The 23,823-nt window shown below is 47.3% G+C and overlaps 4 protein-coding genes across 9 annotated transcripts in view; 2 read left to right on the top strand and 2 right to left on the bottom strand.

Annotated features, from left to right (window-relative positions):
• Positions 1 to 235: 235 nt before the first annotated feature.
• KLHL10 (kelch like family member 10) lies at positions 236 to 5,132 on the top strand. Its single transcript, XM_042787111.1, is given in 6 exon segments — positions 236 to 1,189; positions 1,711 to 2,200; positions 2,734 to 3,351; positions 4,073 to 4,222; positions 4,762 to 5,083; positions 5,086 to 5,132. Coding segments are annotated over 6 exon segments (1,815 nt in total). The 5' UTR covers positions 236 to 1,001.
• Positions 5,133 to 5,314: 182 nt separating this feature from the next.
• On the bottom strand, positions 5,315 to 11,508 carry KLHL11 (kelch like family member 11). Of its 2 annotated transcripts, XR_006164816.1 has the most exons (3): positions 11,017 to 11,508; positions 7,665 to 10,932; positions 5,315 to 5,544 (listed from the first exon to the last, which is right to left on the bottom strand). XR_006164816.1 is itself a non-coding variant. In XM_033002076.2 (2 exons), exons 1-2 carry the CDS (start codon positions 11,505 to 11,507, stop codon positions 9,336 to 9,338), a joined length of 2,088 nt encoding a protein of 695 aa, XP_032857967.2. In that variant the 5' UTR covers position 11,508; the 3' UTR covers positions 5,315 to 9,335. The 2 variants fall into 2 exon arrangements, 1 of the variants encoding a protein (XP_032857967.2); XM_033002076.2 differs by having other exon boundaries at positions 5,315 to 10,932.
• Positions 11,509 to 11,649: 141 nt separating this feature from the next.
• ODAD4 (outer dynein arm docking complex subunit 4) overlaps positions 11,650 to 23,823 on the top strand; it is a 43,050-nt gene continuing 30,876 nt past the window's right edge. Inside the window, exons 1-2 of one of the 2 annotated variants that reach the window (XM_033002088.2) lie at positions 11,650 to 11,700; positions 12,106 to 12,158. The gene's annotated coding sequence lies outside the window, so the exon portion shown is untranslated. Of the gene's footprint in view, positions 11,701 to 12,105; positions 12,159 to 19,704; positions 20,105 to 23,823 lie in introns of those variants that run through there. The other variant, XM_033002089.2, reaches the window with a different exon arrangement.
• ACLY (ATP citrate lyase) overlaps positions 12,515 to 23,823 on the bottom strand; it is a 28,415-nt gene continuing 17,106 nt past the window's right edge. For 3 of the 4 annotated variants that reach the window (XM_033002083.2, XM_033002085.2, XM_033002086.2), the window contains exons 14-29: positions 23,431 to 23,460; positions 21,548 to 21,689; positions 19,529 to 19,697; positions 18,925 to 19,029; positions 18,476 to 18,672; positions 18,227 to 18,308; positions 17,735 to 17,845; positions 17,079 to 17,206; positions 16,800 to 16,893; positions 16,388 to 16,542; positions 15,489 to 15,639; positions 14,806 to 14,949; positions 14,495 to 14,608; positions 13,885 to 13,967; positions 13,563 to 13,639; positions 12,515 to 13,368 (exon numbers count right to left, since the gene is read on the bottom strand). In XM_033002083.2, coding sequence (XP_032857974.1) covers positions 13,274 to 13,368; positions 13,563 to 13,639; positions 13,885 to 13,967; positions 14,495 to 14,608; positions 14,806 to 14,949; positions 15,489 to 15,639; positions 16,388 to 16,542; positions 16,800 to 16,893; positions 17,079 to 17,206; positions 17,735 to 17,845; positions 18,227 to 18,308; positions 18,476 to 18,672; positions 18,925 to 19,029; positions 19,529 to 19,697; positions 21,548 to 21,689; positions 23,431 to 23,460 — 1,877 coding nt within the window. In that variant the 3' untranslated portion in view covers positions 12,515 to 13,273. The remainder of the gene's footprint in view (positions 13,369 to 13,562; positions 13,640 to 13,884; positions 13,968 to 14,494; positions 14,609 to 14,805; positions 14,950 to 15,488; positions 15,640 to 16,387; positions 16,543 to 16,799; positions 16,894 to 17,078; positions 17,207 to 17,734; positions 17,846 to 18,226; positions 18,309 to 18,475; positions 18,673 to 18,924; positions 19,030 to 19,528; positions 19,698 to 21,547; positions 21,690 to 23,430; positions 23,461 to 23,823) is intronic. The other variant, XM_042787223.1, reaches the window with a different exon arrangement.

Consider the following 23,823-nt stretch of genomic DNA (forward strand, 5'->3'; position numbering starts at 1 on the left):
GGGGTACCCGGGGGTGCCCGGGGGGGTACCCGGGGGTGCCGAGGGGTGCCGGGGGGGTACCCGGGGGTGCCCGGGGCTGCACCTTCGCCCCGCGCCCGAAGCGGCTCCGGCCGGGACCGGCGCTTGCGGTTGCGTTTTCTCTGCAACACGCTCCGAGCCAGGAAGGCGAAAGAGCAAGGAGAGATAAAGATTAAAAAAAAAAAAAAAAAAAAAACAACAAACAAAAAACCAACCAACCGACCAAACCCAAACCGAAAGTACACAGCAAGGGCTTTTTGCCATCAGGCCTCCCCCAGCACTACTACAAAACTCATTTAACTTAAAAAACAGTAACATGAAAAAGCCCGAACTGTTTACCAGTTCTGAGACCGCCCCAGAGGTGCCTCCTTGGCACCCGTGGTACCGACAGACGCGATGAAACGCAGAGGAGAAGCAGTTGGCCATGAGTGAAGCCAGTGAGGAGTCAGGACAGGGCTCCCCTGCCCCGCTCTCCTCTCCTTGGCCCCAGGCAGCACCTTGCCCCCCTCCAAACTGGCCCCAGGCACGGCAGTGACAGAGGATTTGTGGCTTCATCGCTGGCATTAGCGAGCCTGGGCCTCAGCTTCCTCCTGTGTGAGCTGGGACAAGGGCAGCTGGTGCTGGCATCTGGGGAAATTTAGACCCAGGGTAAATAAGATTAAACAGTTGCAGGGGAATCACAGGGCTGGTTTTGCTCAGAACAACCACCAACAGGGTGTAGGTCCAGGGTCCAGGGTCATCTGGGCTGTGGTTAAGCGGAGGCTGAGGGCAGCCAAGGAGCGAGGGGGCCGGGGGGCCCAGGACCCCATGGCCTGTGGAGGGGGGTCACAGCCATCCCGGGCCCCCCCATATCTGTTATGTCACAGTGGGGCATATTCCAGTGCCACCAGACATGACAAGGTTTCTGAGACGGTGCTGGAGAGCCAGGACAAAGCCCTGGAGCACCTGAGGGAGAAGCACCTTCCCCTGCCTCAGGCTGCAACATGGGCGACAGCTGGGCACCCGCCGGCTCTTCGTCCGCAAACGTGGAGAGGAAGATGAGTCCTACGTCTTGTGCCATCTTCAGTGAGCTTTGCCAGGAAGGGAAACTCTGTGATGCAGTCATCAGTGTGGATGGCGTTGAATTCAATGCTCACAAGATCATCCTCTGCAGTTGCAGTCACTATTTCAGGTCAGTGCCTGAAGCAAGAGGGGATGGGGACAAACAGTATTTCCTGGTCTGGCTCACACTGCCTCGGCGTATCTCCAGTGCTTCCATCAGCACTAGCAGATCCCCATAGTCCTGGTTCCGCCCTGGACACCAGAAATAATCCACAACCTGGTATCTAATGGCAGCTCTGGAAGTGGTGCCTGACGAACCCTCGGCTGCGGCGCAGGGCTGGGAGCGTGGCCGGGCTGGCTTACCTGCCCTCGGGCGGGAGGTTTTCCTTCCCCACACATCATTATTCTCTGCTATTCTTGCTGAAGCAAAGTGACCACTCACCCTGTTGCTCTCTGTCCACAGCCAGAAGCTGTGACTCCTCTTTAGAGCAACCAGCTAGTAAAACGTTAATTAATAAACTGCACGGCGTGCCGGCATGGCTACTGGTAGGCGCCAGTCGGTGCCTGGGGAAGGCGGCACGGGGGTATCGGGGGCAGCGTTTAATGCACCAAAGCTGTTTTTACCCCCAGCACTGCTTTGGTTTTTTTCAGGGCTTTGTTTACCAGCGGCTGGAGCAATGCAGACAAGAGAGTATATAAAATCCTTGGCACTTCACCTGAAATGATGAGGCTCATTATTGACTACGCCTACACCCGGACAGTACCAGTCACAGCTGACAACGTGGAAAATTTGCTAACTGCAGCAGACCAGTTCAATGTCATGGGCATCGTCAGGCTGTGCTGCGAGTTCTTACAATCCCAGCTATGCTTGGAAAATTGTGTCGGCATCTGGAGACTCACAGGCTGTTACTACTGCCCTGACCTGCGAGAAGCAGCCCATCTGTTCATCCTGCACCACTTCGCGGAGATGACCAAGGTGTCTACGGAGTTCCTAGACCTCTCTGTGGACGACCTGAAGCACATCATTGAGAAGGAGGAGCTCAATGTCACACAAGAGGAAGCCGTGTTCGAGGCTGTTCTGCAATGGATTGCTCACGACCCGGGGAGCAGGAGGCAGCACGTCGCAGTCTTGCTGGGCGAGGTCGGTGCTGTCAGGGCGCGGGCGGCTCCGCAGAGCCGGGCACGGGGCCGCTTTGCTTTTCTGGCAATTCCTGAGGACGCTGCAGCCTCCCAGCGCTGCTCACGCAGGGGTGGGCTGCGCTGGGGCTGGAGCAGCCCCTCGAAGTGCACGTTTCCTTGCGTTCGGAGCTCAGGTTTAACTGTGCCTCATATCCTGGAAGGGCCGAAGTTCACGTGGGGTGACGTTACCTCTACACACACAAAGTTTATGCCCGTTTGCCTGGACAAGCTGTACTATGCAAATGGCAGCAGGCCTCAGGACGGGAAAGCACCCTCCCAAAGCAGTGGCAGACTCCCTGCCGTGAACTGAATGATTCACTGGTGCACACCCCTTTCTGGACTAGCACACCACAGTTAATTACCTGGTTCTCTAATGGGCTTTAGACAACACTGTATGCTGAACGCAAAGCCACCCAGCATTGGAGCCATCCACGAAGGACACCAAGGTGCAAACTATCCGCATTAATATTCTCACCTCCTTCTGGCATCCTGCAGGTTCGGCTGGCACTGATGCAGGCAGAATACCTCATGAACAGAGTCAAAACACACGATTATGTGAAGGACAACGAGGAGTGCAAAGTTCTCATCAGAAAAGCACTGACAGAAATGTACAACTGGAATATGCACGGCCCATCTTACTCCGATTTCGCCAGCCAGCTCAGCCAGCCTCGCCTGCCCTTTGCCGTCTTGTTTGCGATCGGAGGCTGGAGCGGGGGGAGCCCGACCAACGCCATCGAGGCGTACAACGCCCGTGCAGAGCAGTGGCTGAACGTCACCTGTGAGCAGGAGAGCCCCCTTGCCTACCACGGCACTGTGTATTTAAAGGGTTTTGTCTACGTTGTCGGAGGATTCGACGGCGTGGATCGCTTGAGCAGCGTCAAGCGGTTCGACCCACTGAAGAAAACATGGCAGCAGGTGGCCCCCATGCACTCGCAGCGCTGCTACGTCAGCGTCGCCGTCCTCCACAACTGCATCTACGCCCTGGGGGGGTTTGACGGACACGTGCGCCTCGACACGGCGGAACGGTACGAGCCGGAGACGAACCAGTGGACACTGATCGCCCCCATGCACGAGCAGCGGAGCGATGCCAGCGCGACCGCGCTGCGTGAGAAGGTAAACGGGCCGGGAGACGAGGGGAAGCAGGTAAGGTTGAAGGACGGTGAGCAGGACGGGGAACCACAGGAGCATCAGTGCGCAGCGCTGCGCGGCGAGCGAGGGCCTGTCCTTTCGCATGGCGCGCAGCGAGGTAGGGCCTGGCACGGAGCTCAGCCTCTTACCGCGCCACGCACCCGCGGAACACAGCTGCCACTCCAAGTCCCTCATCTGGGGCGAAAATAGGAGCTGCGGGAGCAGGAAAGACAGCAAATGCTCCCTCTTAACACGGTGAATCACTTAGAGAGGAAGAAAGTTCACGTAAACCTTATTCATTAAATCCCGAAGCTGCAGATAGAAAGCTCTCCCCGAGGCAGCACCTGACTGGCACGGCGGAGACGCAGACAGGAGGGCGAAAACCCTCCCAGAGCTGCTTCCCACCAACCGCCCGCCTGCTGCCAGACAGCACTCTTCCTGGCCACAAGAGAAGCACCATGCCTATCTGCCTCACGCAGCTCAGGAAACAGCAGGGCTAAAGCCTGCTGGTCGGAACAACTCGCTGCGCTTTACCTACTTCAAACCCAGGATGACAGGACCAGCCCCATTAAAAAAAGAAAACAAACCAACCAAAAAAACCCCCCTCTCAAAACCCCAGCCATACCATTCATTTTTTCTGCAACGTGTTCTTCCACCAAGAGTATATATAACGGCCCTGCTCACACTTTTTTTCTCCTACAAACAGGTGTATATCTGTGGTGGGTTCAATGGACATGAATGCTTGATCACAGCTGAAGTGTACGATGCCACAACAAATCAATGGACCTTTATAGCCCCGATGAGAAGCAGAAGAAGCGGAGTGGGTGTCACTGCGTACAGAGACAAAGTGTATGCGGTAAGGGGGAGCGGTACCTCTGCCATAACCACCCAGCACCTGTAGTACTTACACCTGCTAATCTGCACTTCCGAGATTTTCAGGCCGGCCAGTCGCTTGTTAAGTGAGATTTAGGGAAGAGCGAGCCAGAATGGTTGATATGTTTCCGGAGAATATTATCACCAGCCCGCTTTTTGTTATGAGAAGGGTATGGACAATTTGTAAGCAGCTGCAGCAAAGGAATTACCTTCTGCTGCTGCTAACAGCACCAGCAGCACCGACCGTTTGCTCGGTCCTGTTTATCCTGCCCACATACTGCATTTAAACCCCGCAGAAGCGTGAAATCTGACAGTTGCACAGAATGCTTTTGGAAGCTCCAGAAAGAACAAGGGAGCCGTCTGCGATAAGCCAGCCTTGCTTGGAGCTCACACGCTCTCAGCAATGCTCAGAGGGGGGTCAGCGAGGCAGGACCAGTCAGCACCGGCCCCGTGCGCGGCAGGATGCGGCTGGCCTGGCGGGAGGAAGGGCCTGCTTCAGCGCTGTACCTCCGGCATTCCCAGGTGGGAGGGTGCGATGGAGTCAACCGGCTTCGGAGCGTGGAAGCCTACAGCCCCGGGGCCAACATGTGGCGCACGGCCCCCGACATGTTAAGTCCTCGCAGCAACTTTGGCATTGCAGTGGTGGAGGATCTTCTGCTCGTGGTTGGTGGCTACGACGGCTTTACTACGACTTTCAGTGTCGAGTGTTACGACGGGAACACTAGTGAGTGGTACGACGTTGACGACATGGGCAGGGACCGCAGCGCGCTGAGCTGCTGCGTGGTGCCGGGTCTGCGGAACGTCCGGGAGTACGCTGCCAGACGAGAGCACCGCAGGGACAGCTCCTAGGGGACGTCAGCTTCCCTTCTTCAGCGAGCAGCCTGCCTGTATAAACAGCTCCACTGAGCTAAGAAAGTCTTCTGAGCTGCAAGCGGATGCGTTCACTTCCAAAAAACAACTGATACAGGCCAAATGAAGAATTAGTACTTTAAACTTCCATTCTATGTCACCACTAAATACGTGTTATCGGCCACAGCCTACATAGCAACTTCAAAAATAAAATACAATGGAACGCTAGAGAAATAAAAGGTTTATTTTCATTAATTCACTTATTACAGTAAACTTTAGTACAGTGTATTTAAGGTAAAGAACATTACAGTAGGGTTTGTTTCAAACGGCCTATACACACATACTACTTTACCTTACTGGAAGTAAGTACAGGAGTGCTGCTTCCCCAAGCAATCTGCTGAAGTCTACATTAATATGGACAGGAGAGTCCAGCTGCCGTGATCCAGTGACATGGACCTATGAGGAGTATCTGACTATTAATGGTCTTCAAACATCTCATTAACTCCACACTTTACATTCATATCAGTAATAGGATGAGATCCTCAGGGGCACCTGTTTTATCAGACCTCCACTTGGGACTGTCAAATTAGAGATATGATTTATACCCTAACATAATGGGGACATCGCTAAAAATAAATCTAAGCCATAAACCACTTTAAGCTTGCTTTTTGAAGCCCACTGAATGTTACAATATACTATTACAAGGTTGTGTTAAAAATAACCCAAAAGTTGCAATTCTTTGTGACTCAGTTTGTCAGCAGCCATCAGTCTATTCCATGACACCCAACTTGAGCCAATAGGTCTGATTTTAACACTTACTGTAATGGCGAAAAAATATATTTAAATAGTATAGCAGAACACTTGGCGTAGTTATTCATAATGCATGCTAAAAAGCTCGCATGGTTTCTTCATTTCTGGAGTGGTACCCTACTATGTGCAAGAGAGTCATTAAAAATACATACAAACCCAGCATTCTAACAGAGTATTCAGGTAGTTAGAAAGTACTATGTACACATATGGCACCTAGAAATTACTACAACGACCACCGAGCGCTAGACAGGATGTGTCCTACTCCACTAGTACTTTGAGCAGAAAGACAGGACATGAAACATGCATTTTGTGGCACGTATTCAGTACAGGTATAGAGGTATGATTGTCAGCAGGAGGAGGAAAAACTCCACCTGATGTTCTTTTATATCAGGAAGACCAGAAGTCAGCCTTCTAATACTGAATACATACTAGGATCTTACTGACATTTAGCTAGTCACTATAAACACACTGAAAGAATTCCCAGACCTGTGTTTATAGGATCGTTTTATAGACACCCAGCAAGCTAAGGCAGTCAAGGGCCACAAGGAATTTGTTAAGCAATTCACAGGTGAGTGGGCTAAATTACAGCCAGAGTCAATAATGCAATTCTTTCAAACACCTACATGTGATACAATGGATAGTTAGACTTGTCAGTTAAAAACCACGTGCGATGCAATTGGTCCACTTAAAGTCAAGGCTAAAAAAACCCCAACTACTTAAAAATTCCACAGAATTAACACAGCAAAAGTTAGAGCAAACCAGTGCTCCTCACCGTGCCCATCACTCACCATGCAAACAGAGCATATGCAGATGGAGTGCAGCACAGACAGAATCGTGGCTGGCATTCACAAGTTAAGCTCTCCAGACACTAAGCTGTTCTGACACTGTCTTTGGGCGGAATGTCTTTAGTAAACTACGTAGCTTGTATGTCAGCCAGAAGTTCTCACAGTAAGTGCAATATCAATTTTACTTAGAAAAAAAAAGTCTGCAGGAAGTTTGTTCCTGCATCCAACTTTGCTGCATGCTGCCACACATTAAACTATTTAGTTCATTCTCCAACTGACATAATAATCTTGGTATTTCTCCCTAGAGATTGTCCAGATTTGGTGACAGCCTACAAGAGGGCTTTGACAGAACTACAGCGGTGTGACATACTACCATCTTTCAATTGCTTGTTAAATCCCTACAGCAAAGCCAGCAGGATGGAATACGTAAAATCTTCTCAGTTGTCTCTGGGCAAAGTCTGGTGAAGTATCTTAAAATCTGCCTCCCACATATTTAAGTTAAATCAATGATTTACTACTAAAGCTGTGAGGCGTTTTCACACTTGTGTTCACAAACCCTGTGGTAGGGGCAGTAATTCTTAAACTACTCCAGCAAAATGTGCAAGAGTTCGTGGGCCAAACTCCACTGATTAACCCCTTCCGTGGAAGGCCTGCATGAGCTGATTTGATAAATCAGCCTTAAACCTGAACAAGCTTATCTATTTCCTCTCTTGCATTAGGCCAGCATTGTACAATTTAATCTACCCTTGCATATCAATCCAACAGGCAAATAAAATACCACACAGTTGTTATGGATGATTAAATCGAGATTAATCTGTTAAGATTTTCAAGGTGTTGTTTTTTTTTTTTAAATGAGGCTAGATTAATCTATTACAAAAAGACAAGTTATTGATATCAAGTGGCAAGTGAACTGCAAAGTGAAGCATTAAGGGATGTACACATCAGAGAAACCTTTATAACCTATGTGGTTGAGAGACTTACCCAGTGTTTCAGATATGATCTAGGTTGCCTGCTGAATTGGAAAATGAGAAGTATCAGCTCAGAAAGCTAAACAATTAAAAAACAAAACAAAACAAAAAAACAAACTGTTTAGAAGTTCTTTTGCAAAGAAGTTGCCCACATCAAAAACATCAGCAAATCATCGTATGAACCAAAGACAGTAAACAGATTCTCCAACAAAGTTTGTCTACAGAAATTTTGGAACACCCTGGTTACTCCTCCCTTTCCCTTCCCCAAGATCCTGAGTTCGGTTGCACGTGAAAACCTGGAACATTCACATGAAGGGAAGGGTGGGGAAGAACAGGAGGTAGGAAGGATGCACTGAACCCACCAGTAACCTAAACCGTCCTGGAGCTCGTCAGATCAGGGAGGAGTGGGCAGCGGGACAGCTCACTGCGAGGCAGTGACACTTGAAATATTCCCCGTTCTGTTCCTTGGGAGCACAGCAGTAAGCAAACCAGAGCCAGCCAGGGCACTGGTTTAGGTAAAACAACCTCAAAACACCAAGAGGTATTTAAATCAGCTTAAATTTGCCACCACAGTAAGCGGGGAAATTCAAATACTTAAGTGAGATAGTTTTTGTAGCCTCTAAGAGGAACACCAAGTGCCCACTTGTTAAGGGAGCACTGCAGCACAGCTACTGTTTCTCAGGAAAGTATACCAAAGGCAAAGGGCACTGATTGTCAAAGACAGGCTGGAAAGAGGCTCGCGGGAGTCCTTCCGATCACTTTTTCACTAGAATTAAAACACGTGCAACATTTGAGAAAGGATCTAGAAGCAGCTCAAGTTTCAATCTGTCAATGTGAAACAATCTCATTCTTACTAAATCCCACTGAGAAAAGTGAATATTCAGTGTTGGTGGGTGGCTACTTCACTGGTTTTCACTCCTTTTATCAAGCTGATTGTTGACCCAAGTTTCTAATGAAGCTGTCAAAGACAAACTCAAAGCATCTTCAGATACACCTGAAAAAAAATCTACTGCCTCAAGTTCTCTGTTTTAGAAAGTGTCTTGTGTTCTGCCAATCATCCATTTATAAACAAACTCTGCAGCCTCTCTACAGATACAAAATATTTAATACACATAGAAACATCCCGAAGTAATTTTATAAGGAAAGATTGTGCTTTTGTTTTCATACAACTATTGCACCTGCCTCCAACTTGGGAAAGCTAAGTACACTAACACCAATTATATGTGAAGTTTAGTCACTGAGGAGAGAATTAAAGGAATGTCAATATATAAGTGCAAATAAACCAGGTGCTTTCAAGCACACACAAATGTAATGACTAAATTATTAAGATAGAGATCTTTACTTTTTAAAATAGAACTGTTAAGAGACTAGCTCTACAGAAATCCTTGAAAACAAAGATCTGAAGAGAGAAATAACAGACTTAATGTTCCCGGAGATATTTCACTGCCCGTTACAGGCTACAGTTTTTTCCTGGACACCATTAAATAATACTGTTGGATTCACATAGTTTCTCAATTCCCATCCACCCTCAATTTCTGAGCTTCTTAATTTTCAGTACATAAAAGATGCTGGTTTTATGCATCAAATCCAGTCAACACCCTCACGTCTTATAAAGACATAGCAAGCCTAACAAAATGGTTTAGCACAGTATTTCCTAGATTCATCAGGAGTGATGTTCCAGAAGCTAGCACTCAATCTGCGAGCGCGGCATTCTCCGTAAGCTTAGGGAGTGTCGGTGTATTTCCTGCATCTGCCTTTCCTGCATTTGCCTTATTCTATCTTTTTGCCACATCAAATTCTGCGGCATAGGGTATCTTTGTGTTCCCTGCAAGCATCTGAAAGGAATTCTCACGTGGCAGGCTGTTGCTCTGCAGCGAGGCTGAGGCATAGGAGGCAAAAGCATCCAGCGCTTCCTCTCAGCACAGTAGCGATACGCCTCTTTCCTGTATTGCTTGTCAATATCATCGCTGTTTTTCCACCCCCCGATGATAAAAACATCATCTTTATAATAACAAATAGCTGCTCCTTCAATGCTAAGAACCTCTGGGGGTAAGCTTTCAAGTATCTCATCTGAGGCCCTGCCAGAGATCTTTATCTTGGCTTCCTCATTATCTATAGGGTAACTCTTGGGGCAACACGAGGCTGTATGGTAAAAGTTTGTGTTAGCAACAGACATCTGAAAAGAGCAATAATTATCAATGAGTGGCAGAGAATCCACATCCTGCCACTGCCTTGTTTCAGCATCGTATCTGATAATAACCGCCCTCAATCCATCTTCGCTATCACTGTCAACTGGGGTACGAGCAGCAACATAAACAAACCGGTCTTCTACAGAAACAGCTTTGACATCACGCAGAATCTTTGGTGCTGACTCCAGGTTAAGCCATTTGTCTTGCTCGGGATTATAAATGGCCACATCTTTAAAGCCAGGACTGAAGTTGCCATGTCCACCAATACTGTACAAGTTCCCTTTAACTTCAGTAAGGCCAAAAGAATGCTTTCTAGTTATTAGATTCGAGACTTGCTCCCAAATATTTCTGTTTGGATTGTACCTTTCTACAGTCTTGGCAAACCCTGGTTCCATGGAGCCAGCCACATAAACATAAGATTCCGTCACAGCAACAGCATGCCCATCAAGATGATTATGTATGTGTGGTAAGTTTACCCACCTATCTTCATCGATGAAATACCCTACGCACTCACTCAAGTAATCTCCTCCCTCTGATACACCACCAATCACCATAATGACATCCATGTTTTGTCCAAAACGCGGCAACAACGCTACAGGACAAGCGGAATGTTGGAGATTACCAGACTGCAAGTTCTCAGACCTCAAGGCATGACTCTCCACAGCTTCAGACACCAATTTAACACAGGCTTCGTTGCTCGATACCAGCCTTTCAGATTTGACATGGCGAGTAAGGTAGGTGGGTTTCATCTGAGACAACCTAAGCAGTTTAAAGAGATCTTCAAAGTACCGCTCTCTTTCCTCAGGATTTTTCTGAACCCACCTCAAGACAGTCTCGAAGAGGATTTCCTCAGAGTCCACTGTGATTTCTGAGTCCGAGAGCCAGTCTCTGATGAGATGAAAGGGCAAAGTGTAGAACTCCTCATCTTGGATAACTTTGTGGAAGTTTCTCCTGATCATATCCTGAGCTTTGAGGGCCAGCTGATTCAAGGAATACATGTGTGCCAAGCTGTGAACCGCAACGCAGTTGGAGAGGTTGAGTTTCTTCTTCAGAAACTCTCCACAGAACTCTTTTAAGCGGGTGAGGAGGAACCTGCAGAACGAACGGCCAGGGGTGATGCCGCAGCCCGGCTGCCGCCAGCCCGGTCGCGGCCGGCCCGCCCCAGGCCCCGCTTACCTGTCCGCCATCTCCAGCACCTCGTGGACGTTGCCGGGGCTGACGCGGATGGTGCCGGTGTACATGAAGCCGACGACGGCCTCCACCGTGTCGGGGTCGGGGCCGCCCTCCGAGCTCCACTTCTGCAGCTCCACGCGGCCCGAGCGCGACTCCGCGAAGCCGCCGGAGAGCAGCGGGGTGAAGTACTCGGTGGCGGCAGCCAGGACGGAGCGGTGGGCCCGGTACTCACGGGCCGCTCCCGGCCTCCCGCCGCCGAAGGCGAGGGTGATATCACAGTAGAGGCCGTGGCGGCGCTGCTCGTTCTGCCGCCAGGCCAGGTCGGAGCAATGCGCCGGGCACCCGAACTCCTCCGCCTCGGCCTCGCCATCCGCCCCGCCGCCGCCGCCGCCGCCGCCGCCGCGCGGGCCCCCGCCCTCCGCCTCCGCCGCCGGCGGGCCGGGGCCCGGCTGGGGTTGCGGGGAGGCCGCGGCCGCCGCCATCTTGTCCGACATGTTGGGTTGCGGCCAGCGCGCCTGCGCGCCGGCGGCGCTGTGCCGTGCGCGGCGCTGCCCCCTGGCGGGGAGGCGGCGCCGCCGCCGCCGCCGGTAAAATGGCGGCCGGGGCGCGGCGGCGGCGGCGGCGGGGGCTGCGGCAGTGCCCTCGGCCGGGCCGCCCCGCCCCGCGGGGAGCGGGGATGTGACCGAGGTGAGTGTCCGCCTCGCTCCTCGGGGAGCAGGGGGGGCGTTGGGGCCAGCCCCGCAGCGGGGGCCCCCGCCCGCTCCGCCTCAGGGGAAAGGCGGGACCCGCGCCCCGGCGGGCGCGGAAATCCCGGGCCGAGGGAGCCGCTGGGCCTGCCCCGCGCTGGGCTGAGGGCTGAGGGGCGTTGGGACCGCTGGTGCGGCCGGTGGCAGCCGGGGGGGTCGGTGGGGACGCGGAGGTGACGGCCAGAGCAGCCGCCACCGAGCCCGGCGCTGCTGCTGCGGGGGCAAGGGAAGCGGATCCCCTCGCCGAGCTGCACAGGTCCCAGAGACCAGAGATACACCCGTAGGTGTTTCCCGAGCCTTGAGCTATCCTTGTGATTATTTTTTCTCATTACCCTTGCTCTCTCAGGCAAGCCTGCAGGGAAGGGAGTTTATGTGAAGAATTCACTCACTGCAACTAAGGTACACATTTGGGGCTTTTTTTTGTTGATTAGAATGAATTGAGTTGTAGTGGATTATTTATGTTTACTATACACCACATTACAGTTACAGTGTATCAATTGTGGATAACTTCTTTCCTCCTCTACTTTGCTAAATTTAATCTTTTGGACCTACACTGAAACACGAAAGGATAAGAGCGTATGGTGGCTTTTGTTTTGTTTTTCCCCCTTCTAAGTCAACTAGAACACAGAGCATGAGAGGAATAATTGCTTTGAGGTTTGATATTTTGTTAAATGACTGGTTCCCAGCTTGTCACACATCCCCTTAGACACTGTTCAGGACCAACTTTTAGAAGAAAGAAGTGGAAAAAGAATAAATTAGTAGTGTATCATTTATTTGAGTTAGGTTACAATACACAGACAAGTAGGACACTGAAGTTATTACTGAGACTATTTTTGCATCTGCAGATAACATGAGTGACATTCCATATACCAGCAATCTAATAGTAAATGAGAATTTGTTTGCATAAATACAGACACCGGAATACATGTAGTTTCACAGTTTTAACAGCAGTATGTTACAACTTTACACTTTAAATTACGACACCAGAGCTTGAGTAACATTGGTTATACATCAGCAGTGATCCCACTATTCAGGATACAATCAGACTGAAGATGAGAACACAGTAAACAAATTGAAAAACAAACAACAACAAAAAGTCCCAAATCATGGCTTATGGGAATGATGGGTACTTTCCCCTCTATTGGGAAAAGTTACAGCTTTGTTACCAGACTAACGGATCTTTGCAAGTTCAGTAAGACTGCATCTATGAGCAAAACTCCCACCCCCCCCCAACCCCTTAAAATCTTTTCTGGAAACAAAATGAAACAAGTAGAAAAAAATAAAAGCGTGAGAGAGAGTATTAAATACAGCAGGTAACATATGGGATATCACAAGTTTTGGTTTTTATTAGAGTAAGTTTCTATTCTTATAAAATGGTTGTTTTGCACAGTTTGACAAGGCAGCTCAATGTCTATGTACCAATGGCCTTTATACGGCAAAGTCCCATTTGTGGCTGCCCTCCGTGCAGGCTTCTATCTTCTTGAAGTGACATTCTGAGGCAATACTACAGGTTCTTACATGGTCATGTGCTCTGGTAAAACATACGATATGTCATCCCATGGGTGACGGTACAGACCTTGCTTCAGTCTCTTCTGATCCAGGTAGTGTCCTAAAACGGAAGTGGTTTATTTAATGTTACAAAATTTCAGTTCCTAGTCTTACTTTGCCTGAAATGCCAGCTGTAGGAATCCAGAAATCAGTTGTTTCAAGGCAGAGTCCCCCAGAGACTCACATTTGCCTCATGTTCATGGTGGCAGGGCATCTGCCAGTAGTATGGAGGGGGCAGGAACGTGACAAACTTACCAATGAACCCCATACTCCTGCCTAGTACAAAGATGCCATTAAGAGCTCCTATATCAATATATTCATCTGCTTCTTCCCTGCAAAAGAAAATAAATAGTTCTGCATGGTGATCTACTTAAGGAATCAATCTTAGAAAGGCTATGAGTCTGCTCTAGTGCTGGTAGCAACACCAAAGTCATGTGGAAGTTTTCTTCTCCCAGGTCCAGACTACCTATTTTTCACAATATCCTTCTGAAATCCTGTCCCCACATGAGCTGGCACTATGGCTTCCATCATTTGTATAGGACCATGATCTAAGAGAAACAGCCCACTACATACTTACCGTGTGAAAGAGCCACAATTCCTGAGTACGTCAACAAAGGCAACTCCAATAAAGCCATCTACATTCAGGATAAGATTTGGTTTCTGCAGGAAATGAAAACACACCCCAATAAAGATGTTACCAGTGGCAAATGATGTTCACCTGACAACTTCCATCCTCAGGGGTAATTTGAGGGTTGCCCATAATTGTGGGTACACAAGCCTAGTGATAGAGAAGGTGTTCAGCAACTTGAGCAAGAGCCATGCTTAATGTGAATGATGGAAAAACAGACCCAAACAATAGGCCTGCATTTGGTTTAAACCACAGAGATTATCTGCCACAGCCCATCACGTGTGCTAGCTCTGTCTCAGATTTAAAGAATACAGCGGTTCTAGTGTGGACAGTAGACAACACAGATAATGGGTTTGGGTTTGTTCAGCATTTTCCCAGTGTCTGACAAACATCTTAAGCCTTACCAAACTGTAGTTGTACTTGGCCTCCAGCCCACCATAAAAAAAACCCCAGCAACAATTTATGAAGCACTGCAATTAAAATACAGTGTTAACCCCTGGTCACTTTTCCTCCAGTACGAAAGAGTGCTCAAGACGAACTAAATACTAGTGTATTTCACCTTGGAAGTTGTAATTTTTTCTACTTCAAGTGCGTAGTCCAACAGTGGGGTGGCAGGGAAATGTTGCTTCACGTAGTCTTTGAGAATCTGAACTCTCATGTCTGGGTTATTTATCTGCGAGTTAAGAACACATTACAGTCACTGATGTTGCCTCTTACACAGGTACTTGCCATAAGCTTTACTAGTGGTATGTTTAGGAGAATTTGGTCAATAGCTGCCTCTGAAAGTTGCTAATTTTCTTTCCTTTGTTTTTTCTCTCCCCCACTCCTCAGTAAAAATCCCTTCAATTTGTACTAATACAGTTTTCTTACCGATTTGACTCTGTGTCCAATGCCCATGATTAGTTTCCCTTCTTTCTTCATCTTATTCACAAACTCCATAGGGATAATCCCGCTGTCAAAGGCTTTGCTGAACATTTTAGCTGCAGCATCCAGTGCCCCACCAAACCTGTCACCCTGTGTGCAATACATGAAGGGAGTTATAGCAAAGGACTCCACAGTTAAGGTACAAAACAAGCACAAGATTATCTTCCCCATCTGCCCTGCCTCACTGTGGCATTCATGAAATTAAAGTTAGGCAGGCACCCGAGATAAAGCATCTGTTTATAACACAAGTGCCAATATGTAGCCAACGCATCTCCACTAGAGACAGAGTGTGGGAGGAAGTGCAATCTAAAGTCTGTTTTATTCACATTTTTGCTTGTCAGTCTTGGAAGAGACTAGGCAACCATATAGGGACAATGCTGACAGCAATTTGGCCTCTACCGAATATTTCTAGACTCAAATGAGACATCAAAATAGTCTTGCTTACTAGAAAAATAGACTAGGTTTTAAACCTAAAGCATCAAGCTATTAAGAGTTGAATTCAACAGAAATTCAGTGCGAGTGAACAGAACGCAGATGGCTCTGCAGCCAATCTAAATCATAAATTAATAGTAATAAAACCTAGACAGAGCAATGAGTAACAAAGCTAAATCTGGCTATTAGGTACTTACGATAGTAAGCAGGCCTGAAGTGAGACTTGAGACAAGATCTTTTCCAGCTCTTGCACAGACAATAGTGTTGTGGGCTCCAGATACAGCAGGCCCATGATCTGCTGTTACCATCAAACACATCTCAATGAACTGGCAGGCATACTTTGGTAACCTGAGCAAGAGAGACTGAAGTCATTTATTGTAAAGAAAACCAAATAACAAGACATGTGGTGTTATACTGGATAGTGACTTTTGCTTTAGGTGTATGCTTGAAAGAAGTAGAACAGAGAACAGGAGTTGTAGGGCCACAATACCTATCAGTGCATCCTAATGTGTCTCAGATCAGATTTCTATTCAGCTTCCACAGGAGCTGTTTAGCTCACAGCTGAGGGTCAGTTTTGTACGCTGAGTCTGCGCACACACTCAGAGTGATCCGTGAGCTCTGCGGGTCCCCTCCAGGGCAGCCATGAGGCTGTGCTACCGTTCTGCTGAGCCAGAGATTCCACCTAGTGCCAAGAGTGCCTCTGATGAAAGCACGATCAGGTAAAGGCAGCAAAATTCTGCCATTCAGAAGGTTCCCTGTAGGCTGGTTAGCAAACGTCTGTAAACTCCCCACTCTCTCCAGAGTGGAGGTGACAAGTAGAATAAGCAAGTAGTCTGAGAGCGTGAAACAGACCTAGAATAGAGAAATTTCCTCAACACACCACAAAACTCGTGGAAAACTTCACCCCAAGACTAAAACGTACTGGATGAAGCCTTGAAATGCTGGGTCTCAGAGGAGGGGATATAGAGATGGCATTTCCAATGAATCTATGTTCACAAAGGAATCCTGGAGTTACTTTTGTGCTTAAAAATCTATTAATAAATAAGCAAAACTTCAAGCCAAAGAATTTGGGAGTTTTGACAAAAAGCTGCCTCACCTCCTTTGAAACCAGAGCAGGCCCAGAACCCCTCCAATTCCCATCTCTTCTTTGAAGACCTCAGTGATTGGCATCCCAGCATAAATCAGTTCCTGACCCCTCTCGTCACAGATGCTTGTCATAAAGGAAGCGGGTTTGCGGATCAGACCCAGCTCCTGAAATTGCAGCATAAAGGTGGGATTTTAAACATTCCGTGTTAGAAGCAAGGGGCAGTAGGAGGCAGAGTGGTCAAAAAGCAATGCCTTAAGTTTTCCCTCAGAGTGGCTTCCACAGCCTAGAATGGGCCTAGCCAGTGACCTCGCAGATAACACCATAGAAGTGCAAGCTAAAACCAAGGCAACACTGTTACCATATCAAACATCCTGTCTGGTTTCTATGGAACCAAAAAGCAAGTAAAACAGCAACAGCTCACCCTTGCCCAGGAGTAATCCATTGGCACAGTTGGAGGAGGCACTTCCTCAGCTGGTTCAATCACTCTTCTGGCCACAAGATCCTGGTAGACAGACCTAGGGAGAGAATCCAGCTTCAGTTCTTAAGAGATACAAGTGAGATGGTCTTAATCTAGACCTTAAAACCCCATGATGAATAGAAGTTGCTTTCCTTAAGCAGGAATGTTTTCCTTTATCAGGTTAGAATCAGTGCCCTAACAGTTTTTGTCTGCTGCTGAAGTTGCCCTGTTAATGTGACTTACTGAATGACCTCTCCCAGCTCATCAAAACTCCGGGGAACAAACACACCAGCTTCCTTCAAGGCTTGATTCTTTGCAACAGCAGTTTCAGAAGCCTGGTTGGCACAAGCTCCTGCATGGCCAAACTGCACCTACAAGCAAGAGAAGAGACAGCAGTAAGGAACACAAGTTGTTTACTTGCAGAGAGTGAAACAGAATGAAGAACTGACTAGGAAACCAGTGACACTGTGTCACTGTGTGACTGCACATCTGCCTTCTTTCTGGGCTAACAGAACTCTTGGTTGCAACTACAGTCAGCACTGCTGTATGCAGGGCATTTTCTGATCTGGAATCACTCCAGACTCAACCACTGACGTTCTGCTTCCCTAGATTTCCCCCTCTCCAGAGCTGTTTAATGTGCATCTTTCCCATTCCCACTCCAGAAGCAGGTGGCTACAGGAAACTGTTGCGTTCCCTGGGATCTTTGGGCTCCCTTTACAAGTACACAGAACCTTGGAAATCTCCAGTGGCAGACTACAGAAGCACAAAAAGCTTTTGTCATTTGTATTCATTAGCTTCTGCATGTTAAGTTGCTACTGGCAATTCTGGAAGGTTTGCGCACAGTGAGAGAAGTTGGGCTTTTTATTCCTGTTGTGGACATGTACTTATTTTACCCATACCTCTGAAGAGAACATGGTGGCACAAGTACCAATACACCAGCACACTACTGGCTTGGTGATACGACCTTCTTTAATCCCCCTGCAGATCTTGTACTCTTCTGTGCCTCCAATCTGCAGAAAGACACAGAGCTGAGTTGGTTCAGAAGTAGACTTTTGTAGAAACCAGTTCAGATACACATGGAAGCATTACTTAGATTTTTTTTTTTTTTTTCTCATTTTTCATTGAGTAACAACTGAAGTCTCAGAACAAAGCCTCCTAATTTGATTGATTTTTTTTTTTTTTTTAAGTGCAGGAGAGTATGCTTGTCTGTGGAATACATTCAATTTCTTTTGATTAAAGCAGCATGAAATAACAATTGGGATATTCAAAAACCATATGAATAACTGCCACTTATCTGTAGCTGTTACTTAGCAGCCTTGCAGCCAGATCAGATGCTCCCAAAACAAAACCTGTGGGTATTTCTCGGGTAGGAGTGAACTGGTTTCACTCACCTCTCCAAGTACTACGATCATTTTCACTCCTGGTGTATCCTCATAACGCAAGACATGATCCATAAAAGTTGAACCAGGATATCTGGGTAGAATACAGGGAAAATGGTAGAAGTTAAATTTGTTTTATAAGCTTTCCTGAAAGAAGAAAAAAATTAACAGCCAACCTGCCCTTCTTCCTCCAAATTACTAACAGTTCTTCTGTTTACTGACCTAAAAAACGGTGTCTTTGTTAAAGATGCAGACTCCTACCTGTCTCCTCCAATGGCCACCCCTTCATAGACCCCATCAGTGGTTCGGGAAATGATGTTGTTGAGCTCATTGGACATTCCTCCCGACCGTGAAACATAAGCCACACTGCCAGGACGGTACAGTTTCGATGCTAAGATATTATCCAGCATGCCTCCTGTGTTGCCTATTTTAAAGCAACCTGGTTTGATCCCACCAACCTACAAGAAAATTAGAGAAATATGTAAAGCCCTTTAAAATATACATGAAACTTAGGAACGTTAAGACAGTCTTGTTGGTATTTATACAAGCAACGGAAGACAGTAACATGACCTTAAAATAAGAAACTAATATGCACTTTATATGACTAAAGACAAAATGGATCGTAGGATATACTTTATCCTTTACAGAAAGCTGATCTGACGATTAAGACAGATGGACAAGTGGAGGAAAAGGTCATCAGCAGTACTTACAGTTGCAGGCCCAATGATGGTGACTCCTTTTTTATCAGCTGTTTTGATCAGTTTGCGTGTCAGGGCCTCTGGAATGCCCTCGGCAATAATGGCGATGGTGCGGATCTGCATCAGATAAAGAAAACCATTAGTACCCCTCGGTGTCGCCACCCTAACGAACTGCAGGACAGGGAAGGCAAACAGCTCCTCACAGGGCACGAGCAGCTGCTGCCTCTACTCTGGGAGGTCGTGCCGGGCTCTCTCACGCAGGAAGGCCCAGTGCATGGGTCCACAGTCTACTGTGACCCTCACAGCAGTCTCAGTGCGCTCGTCAGAGAATTTTTTTTCTCTGCCTTGCACATTAGAGCAGCACTATATTTTAACCAACCCGAAGTAACTACCCTTAACCAAGAGGTGCTAAGTTCCTCTTACACAAATTGCAAGTCCAGCATTCGAATTTGCTCTGCAACTTCTGTATCCTCCTTAGAGTCTAAGGAGTAAGAATTATCTGCTAATTTGGAAGACCAAAACAATTTGCTAATGCCATCATGGTTTAAGAAACACTGGTACCTGGCTGACAAAATCTTCCTTCTTTTCTCAGGCTTTTTCTCGACCTCTCACTCACCTGTGGGTAATTCATGGTTTCAACAGTGCTGTCATAAGCAGAGCGCAGAGATGCGAAGTTGATGAGAACATCCACCTCCGGGTGCTTCCTCATGGCATCTGACATGTTCTTGTAGACTGGGATCAGGATTTCTTTGTGGCCCCAATAGAACTTCTGCCTGTGGTCACCACTATAGAGGAGAAGATGAAAAGCCCTGACCCTTAAGGGTCCTAGAAAGACAAAGGGGTACAGTGCATGCAGACAGAGGAGTTTACAAACCCCAATTCTCAGACACCAAGACTGACTGTGAGACACTCACTAGCAAGTGAGTGTACGTGGGAAGGGACCATACTAACAGCAGAAGGTTCTTCAGAGTATAGAACAGAGCAGCATATGGAAGGAGACGGGCTAATGGGGACAGAGGCATCCAGCAAGATGAATAAGCTCTCCCACAGTGAAGTTACCAGAGCCTCAATTCTACTCCAAGCTGGAAGACAGAATGAGGCACAGAAAGAGTAATGAATGAGATGCATGCAAAGCTGCATTACTGGACTGGAACAAATACTGGACTGGGGGAAAAGGAAACCAGTATCTGTGGTGAGCGGCCAGGAGAGCAATGTAAAGGCCAGGCAGCTTCCCCACTCTACCCACCCTGCCCCATACACGCTGAAAGAGATGCACCTAGGAAAGTTTCACTGTGTTGTCTTTCATATATGGTAGATGCTCCAACTGGAGCCTCATTGATGTCTATACTGTTCAGTCATTTAAGAGCGTAGAGATATTGGCTGTGTTCCCACACTGGCACATTTGTAACAGGACATTCCAAGTTTTGCCAACCTGGCATCCTTCAAAAGGTCAAGCAGAATCAGGTAATTATAGGCAGCCTTAAACTTTAAATCCCTATTGCTGTTTCTCCATTAAACAACTGTGACACTGCAAGGGGTTGCCACTCATATACAGATGTGGCTATGCCTGCACTCAGTTTTAGTACCCTGAGGTTTGCACTTGCTGAGAAGCTCTAACAGAGCTGCAATTATCATCAGAGCCACAGACTAACAGTACAAGGTAATTAATTGTCAAGAGGCAAAATTCTCTGCAGGACAGAGGCTGATTAGACATCATCTAGCCTGGATGTCTAAGTACCACAGAAACGAAACAATCCTCCTACCTTTGTATGGGCTCCCACCTCCCTGGCTCAGCAGCCGGCCAGACAGCCGCTCCTTTCCTTCTCACTACTTGCCCTGTTTGACAGGGAGACACCCCCCCCCACTCATGAGGTACAACAACAAAACAGCTTATGCACAGCCGTGCTCTGGAGGCTCCTCCAAGGGCAACGGGAAACACCCAACAGCTCCTCTCAACCCCGTTAGCGGTGGGGATAAGGTAAAAGAGGGCAAACTCCACAAGAGAACTCTCTAACCCACCGAAGGACCCACACTTCCTGCCTGCTAGGAAACTACTGCCACTATAGGAAAGAGTATGGGGTATGAACAAGATGAACAGGATTTTTTTTTTTTTATATATTTTGTTTGGCTACATGACGGACTGTTTTAGTCTATTAGCAGAGCTGCTCTGATTCTGGCTAATATTTGGAGGGAAAAATTCCAGCTGCTGCAGGCGTAAATCGAGATACCTCAGACAAACACGCAGCCAACAGTAGATGAGTAGAAGAAACCTTACTGCCTCTGCTAAGCCAGTGGGCTGTTAAAGAGAGCCCAACTAGTCATGCCTCCCTCAGTTGCTGAGTGAAGGAACAGAATTTGGACACCCTTGGAAAGAGCACGAAGTGGGACTTAAATTATGTAGCTAACATTAAGCTGTCTCAACAGAGCAGCCTGAAATCAGTGGTTGAGGGAAGCAGGAAGCAGTCTGCAAAGCCAACCTGATGGTGGAGAAGGGAGCATGGGAGGTGTGAAAGCAGAGATGTAGACTAGGGCAGAGCTACACTAAAGAACAGCACAGACTGGAAGAGGAAGAAGCTAACAGAAGAATTGGAGGGAAGCAGTCAGAAAAATAATGCAGTTAACACAGGCTACTTACGTGAATGGATAAACCATGGCAGCTACTGAAGGTTCATCCCGGGAGCAAATATAATCAAAGTCCAGCATTCCTTGCACAGCCCGTGTCTGCATTCCCCAAATGATAGCTTTGGTATGACGGCTGAACAGGGTTGTAGCTTTACCTGCTCAGAGAGAGAGGGGAAACAAAACCACATTCAAAACGTTCATCTGTGTAAGACAAAAGCTGCAACTTTGCCAAACGCCAGTTGAAAGTCTCCCAGTCAAGCATATTCCCCTCCCTCCAAACTGAACCCAAGAGTTGAACTGCAAGACGTAATAGCCACACTGTCCAAGGAAGAAACTGTAGATGAAGCAGCATCCCCCCTTCCCAGGATTCTGAACACAATAGCTAGGTTTTGGGTTTCACAAAATGGGCAAGTGCTTAATCACTGGGGGTGTGGGGGTGAGGGGAGGGGAGCTGGTATAGCAGAGAGAACTGACAACTGCACCTTCCTCTTCTCACATGGGCCATTCATGTTCCTCCCAGATAGTTTTATTCTGCAAAGCTCAAGTGGAATGGAATTTCGAATTTTATTTATTTATTTTCATACAGCCTATAGTCTGGGAGAACTACAGGAGGTTTGCCTCCTCTCTTTGTCAGGGCACCACAGCAGGATGATAGGAAATAAAAAGAAAAGCAGGAAATGGAGGGAAAAAAGAAAGCAAAGGAACCCTACACACTCAGCTTTTGTTTTCAGCTTTTTTTGATGATCAGAATCCAACACAAACCTGATGGCTCCAAGAATTTATATATGGCCCAAAACTTGGCTTCAGGGGACAGAGTCACAGGAAAGGCAACAGTTCAGCTACTAAGGATGGACTGTTTGCTTAAAGTATATTTATACCGCTTGTCACAGCAAAACTCTGAGTTCCTCCCTTTGACTCCAGGCAGAGTTCATTTTTAAACTCTTAAGAACTCAGAGCTGATCTAACTGCTGATGCCAACTCAGTCTACCACTAATTTCTCTTTGGCTTTGAATCAAAGGTAAACAGCATTAGGGATTAAACAGGATACTGTTCTGGCTTTAACAAGAAATCAGTCACTGTTGTCCAACCCTACATGTTCACAGTTTAGATGCACTGCCACATGACTTGCTATTAGGAAGCTGCTTACCCTGAAAAAAAATCCATTTTTCTTGCAGGTGCCTGCAAGGAGGTAATATTAGTACTCACAGAAACAGGAAAACGCAGGCTCAGAAAGGTGATGCTATTTGTTTGAGACCACATACGGGAGAATCCGAGAGTTGCCCTTCTACTGTCCCTCCTCTTATGATGGGGGGGATGGCTTCAAACTCTACATTCACCCTGATTCAGCAGTTTATTCTCATCCAGCACAGAGCTCAAGAGTGCTTAAAGTTCCCACAACTTCACTGAGCACAAGCTTTAATGGTTTGCTGAACTGATAAGGCAACAAGAACATTTAGTTCATTTAGTGACTTTTCTGTGCCCTTCAAGGCTCATAAGCACAGCACCTACACTATTTTGTTTCGCTTTGAAATGCCAGTTATTAGGCATGGTTCGTGATTCCTTCTTTTTGAAAGCAAAGAGAACAGAGCTTTTCACAATATGCCTAGGTCTGTTCTTCTCTGTAATGACTGGGGGGGAAGGAAAGAAAAAATAAAGTTCGAGACCTGTCCCTCTCTCCCCCAGAAGTAGTAAGTTTTTGTGCAAAGGAGCATGTGATCTGCACTGGAAAAAACAGATTAGAAGTTTGTATGGTGATAGCTAAATATGCTGGGCAGGAGGGAAGGACCAGACAACACTGCAAACTTTTGAAGAGAAAAAATAGCAACAAAACCAAGAACTAAAAAAAGTCAGCTGCCAGCAAGGCCAGGCACATTAAGCTAGTCACACATGTCCTACCTGAACCAGGTCTTGAAGCTGGGATTGAATCTGTTAAAGAGAGAATCACTCATGCAACAATATGACAGAGTTGGCTGCTGTCATCCCAGCAGCGGGGTGCCGCAGCTTCCCTCCTCCCCACAGCACTCAGGCCTTTTGGGTTTTTCTTTTGTTAAAAAAAGAAGCGGACTAGAGCACTCTCCACTGTACTTCCTCTCCAAATATCTGGACATCAAATTTTGCATTTTGCTCTCTAGAAGCATTTTGCTTATCCCAGCACAAACACATTTCCGGTTCAGGTGGCAGTTTCTTGCATTGCAAGCTCCATGGTGCACATATTTTCAATGTCTTTTTGAAGCACTGATCACGCAAAATTCTGTGCACAGTGATTAAGAGAGCAATAATGGGGTTTGT

The sequence above is a fragment of the Tyto alba genome, unplaced genomic scaffold, assembly GCF_018691265.1.
Source record: "Tyto alba isolate M040663 unplaced genomic scaffold, T.alba_DEE_v4.0 Super-Scaffold_12, whole genome shotgun sequence".
NCBI classification, from domain to species: Eukaryota; Metazoa; Chordata; class Aves; order Strigiformes; family Tytonidae; genus Tyto; species Tyto alba.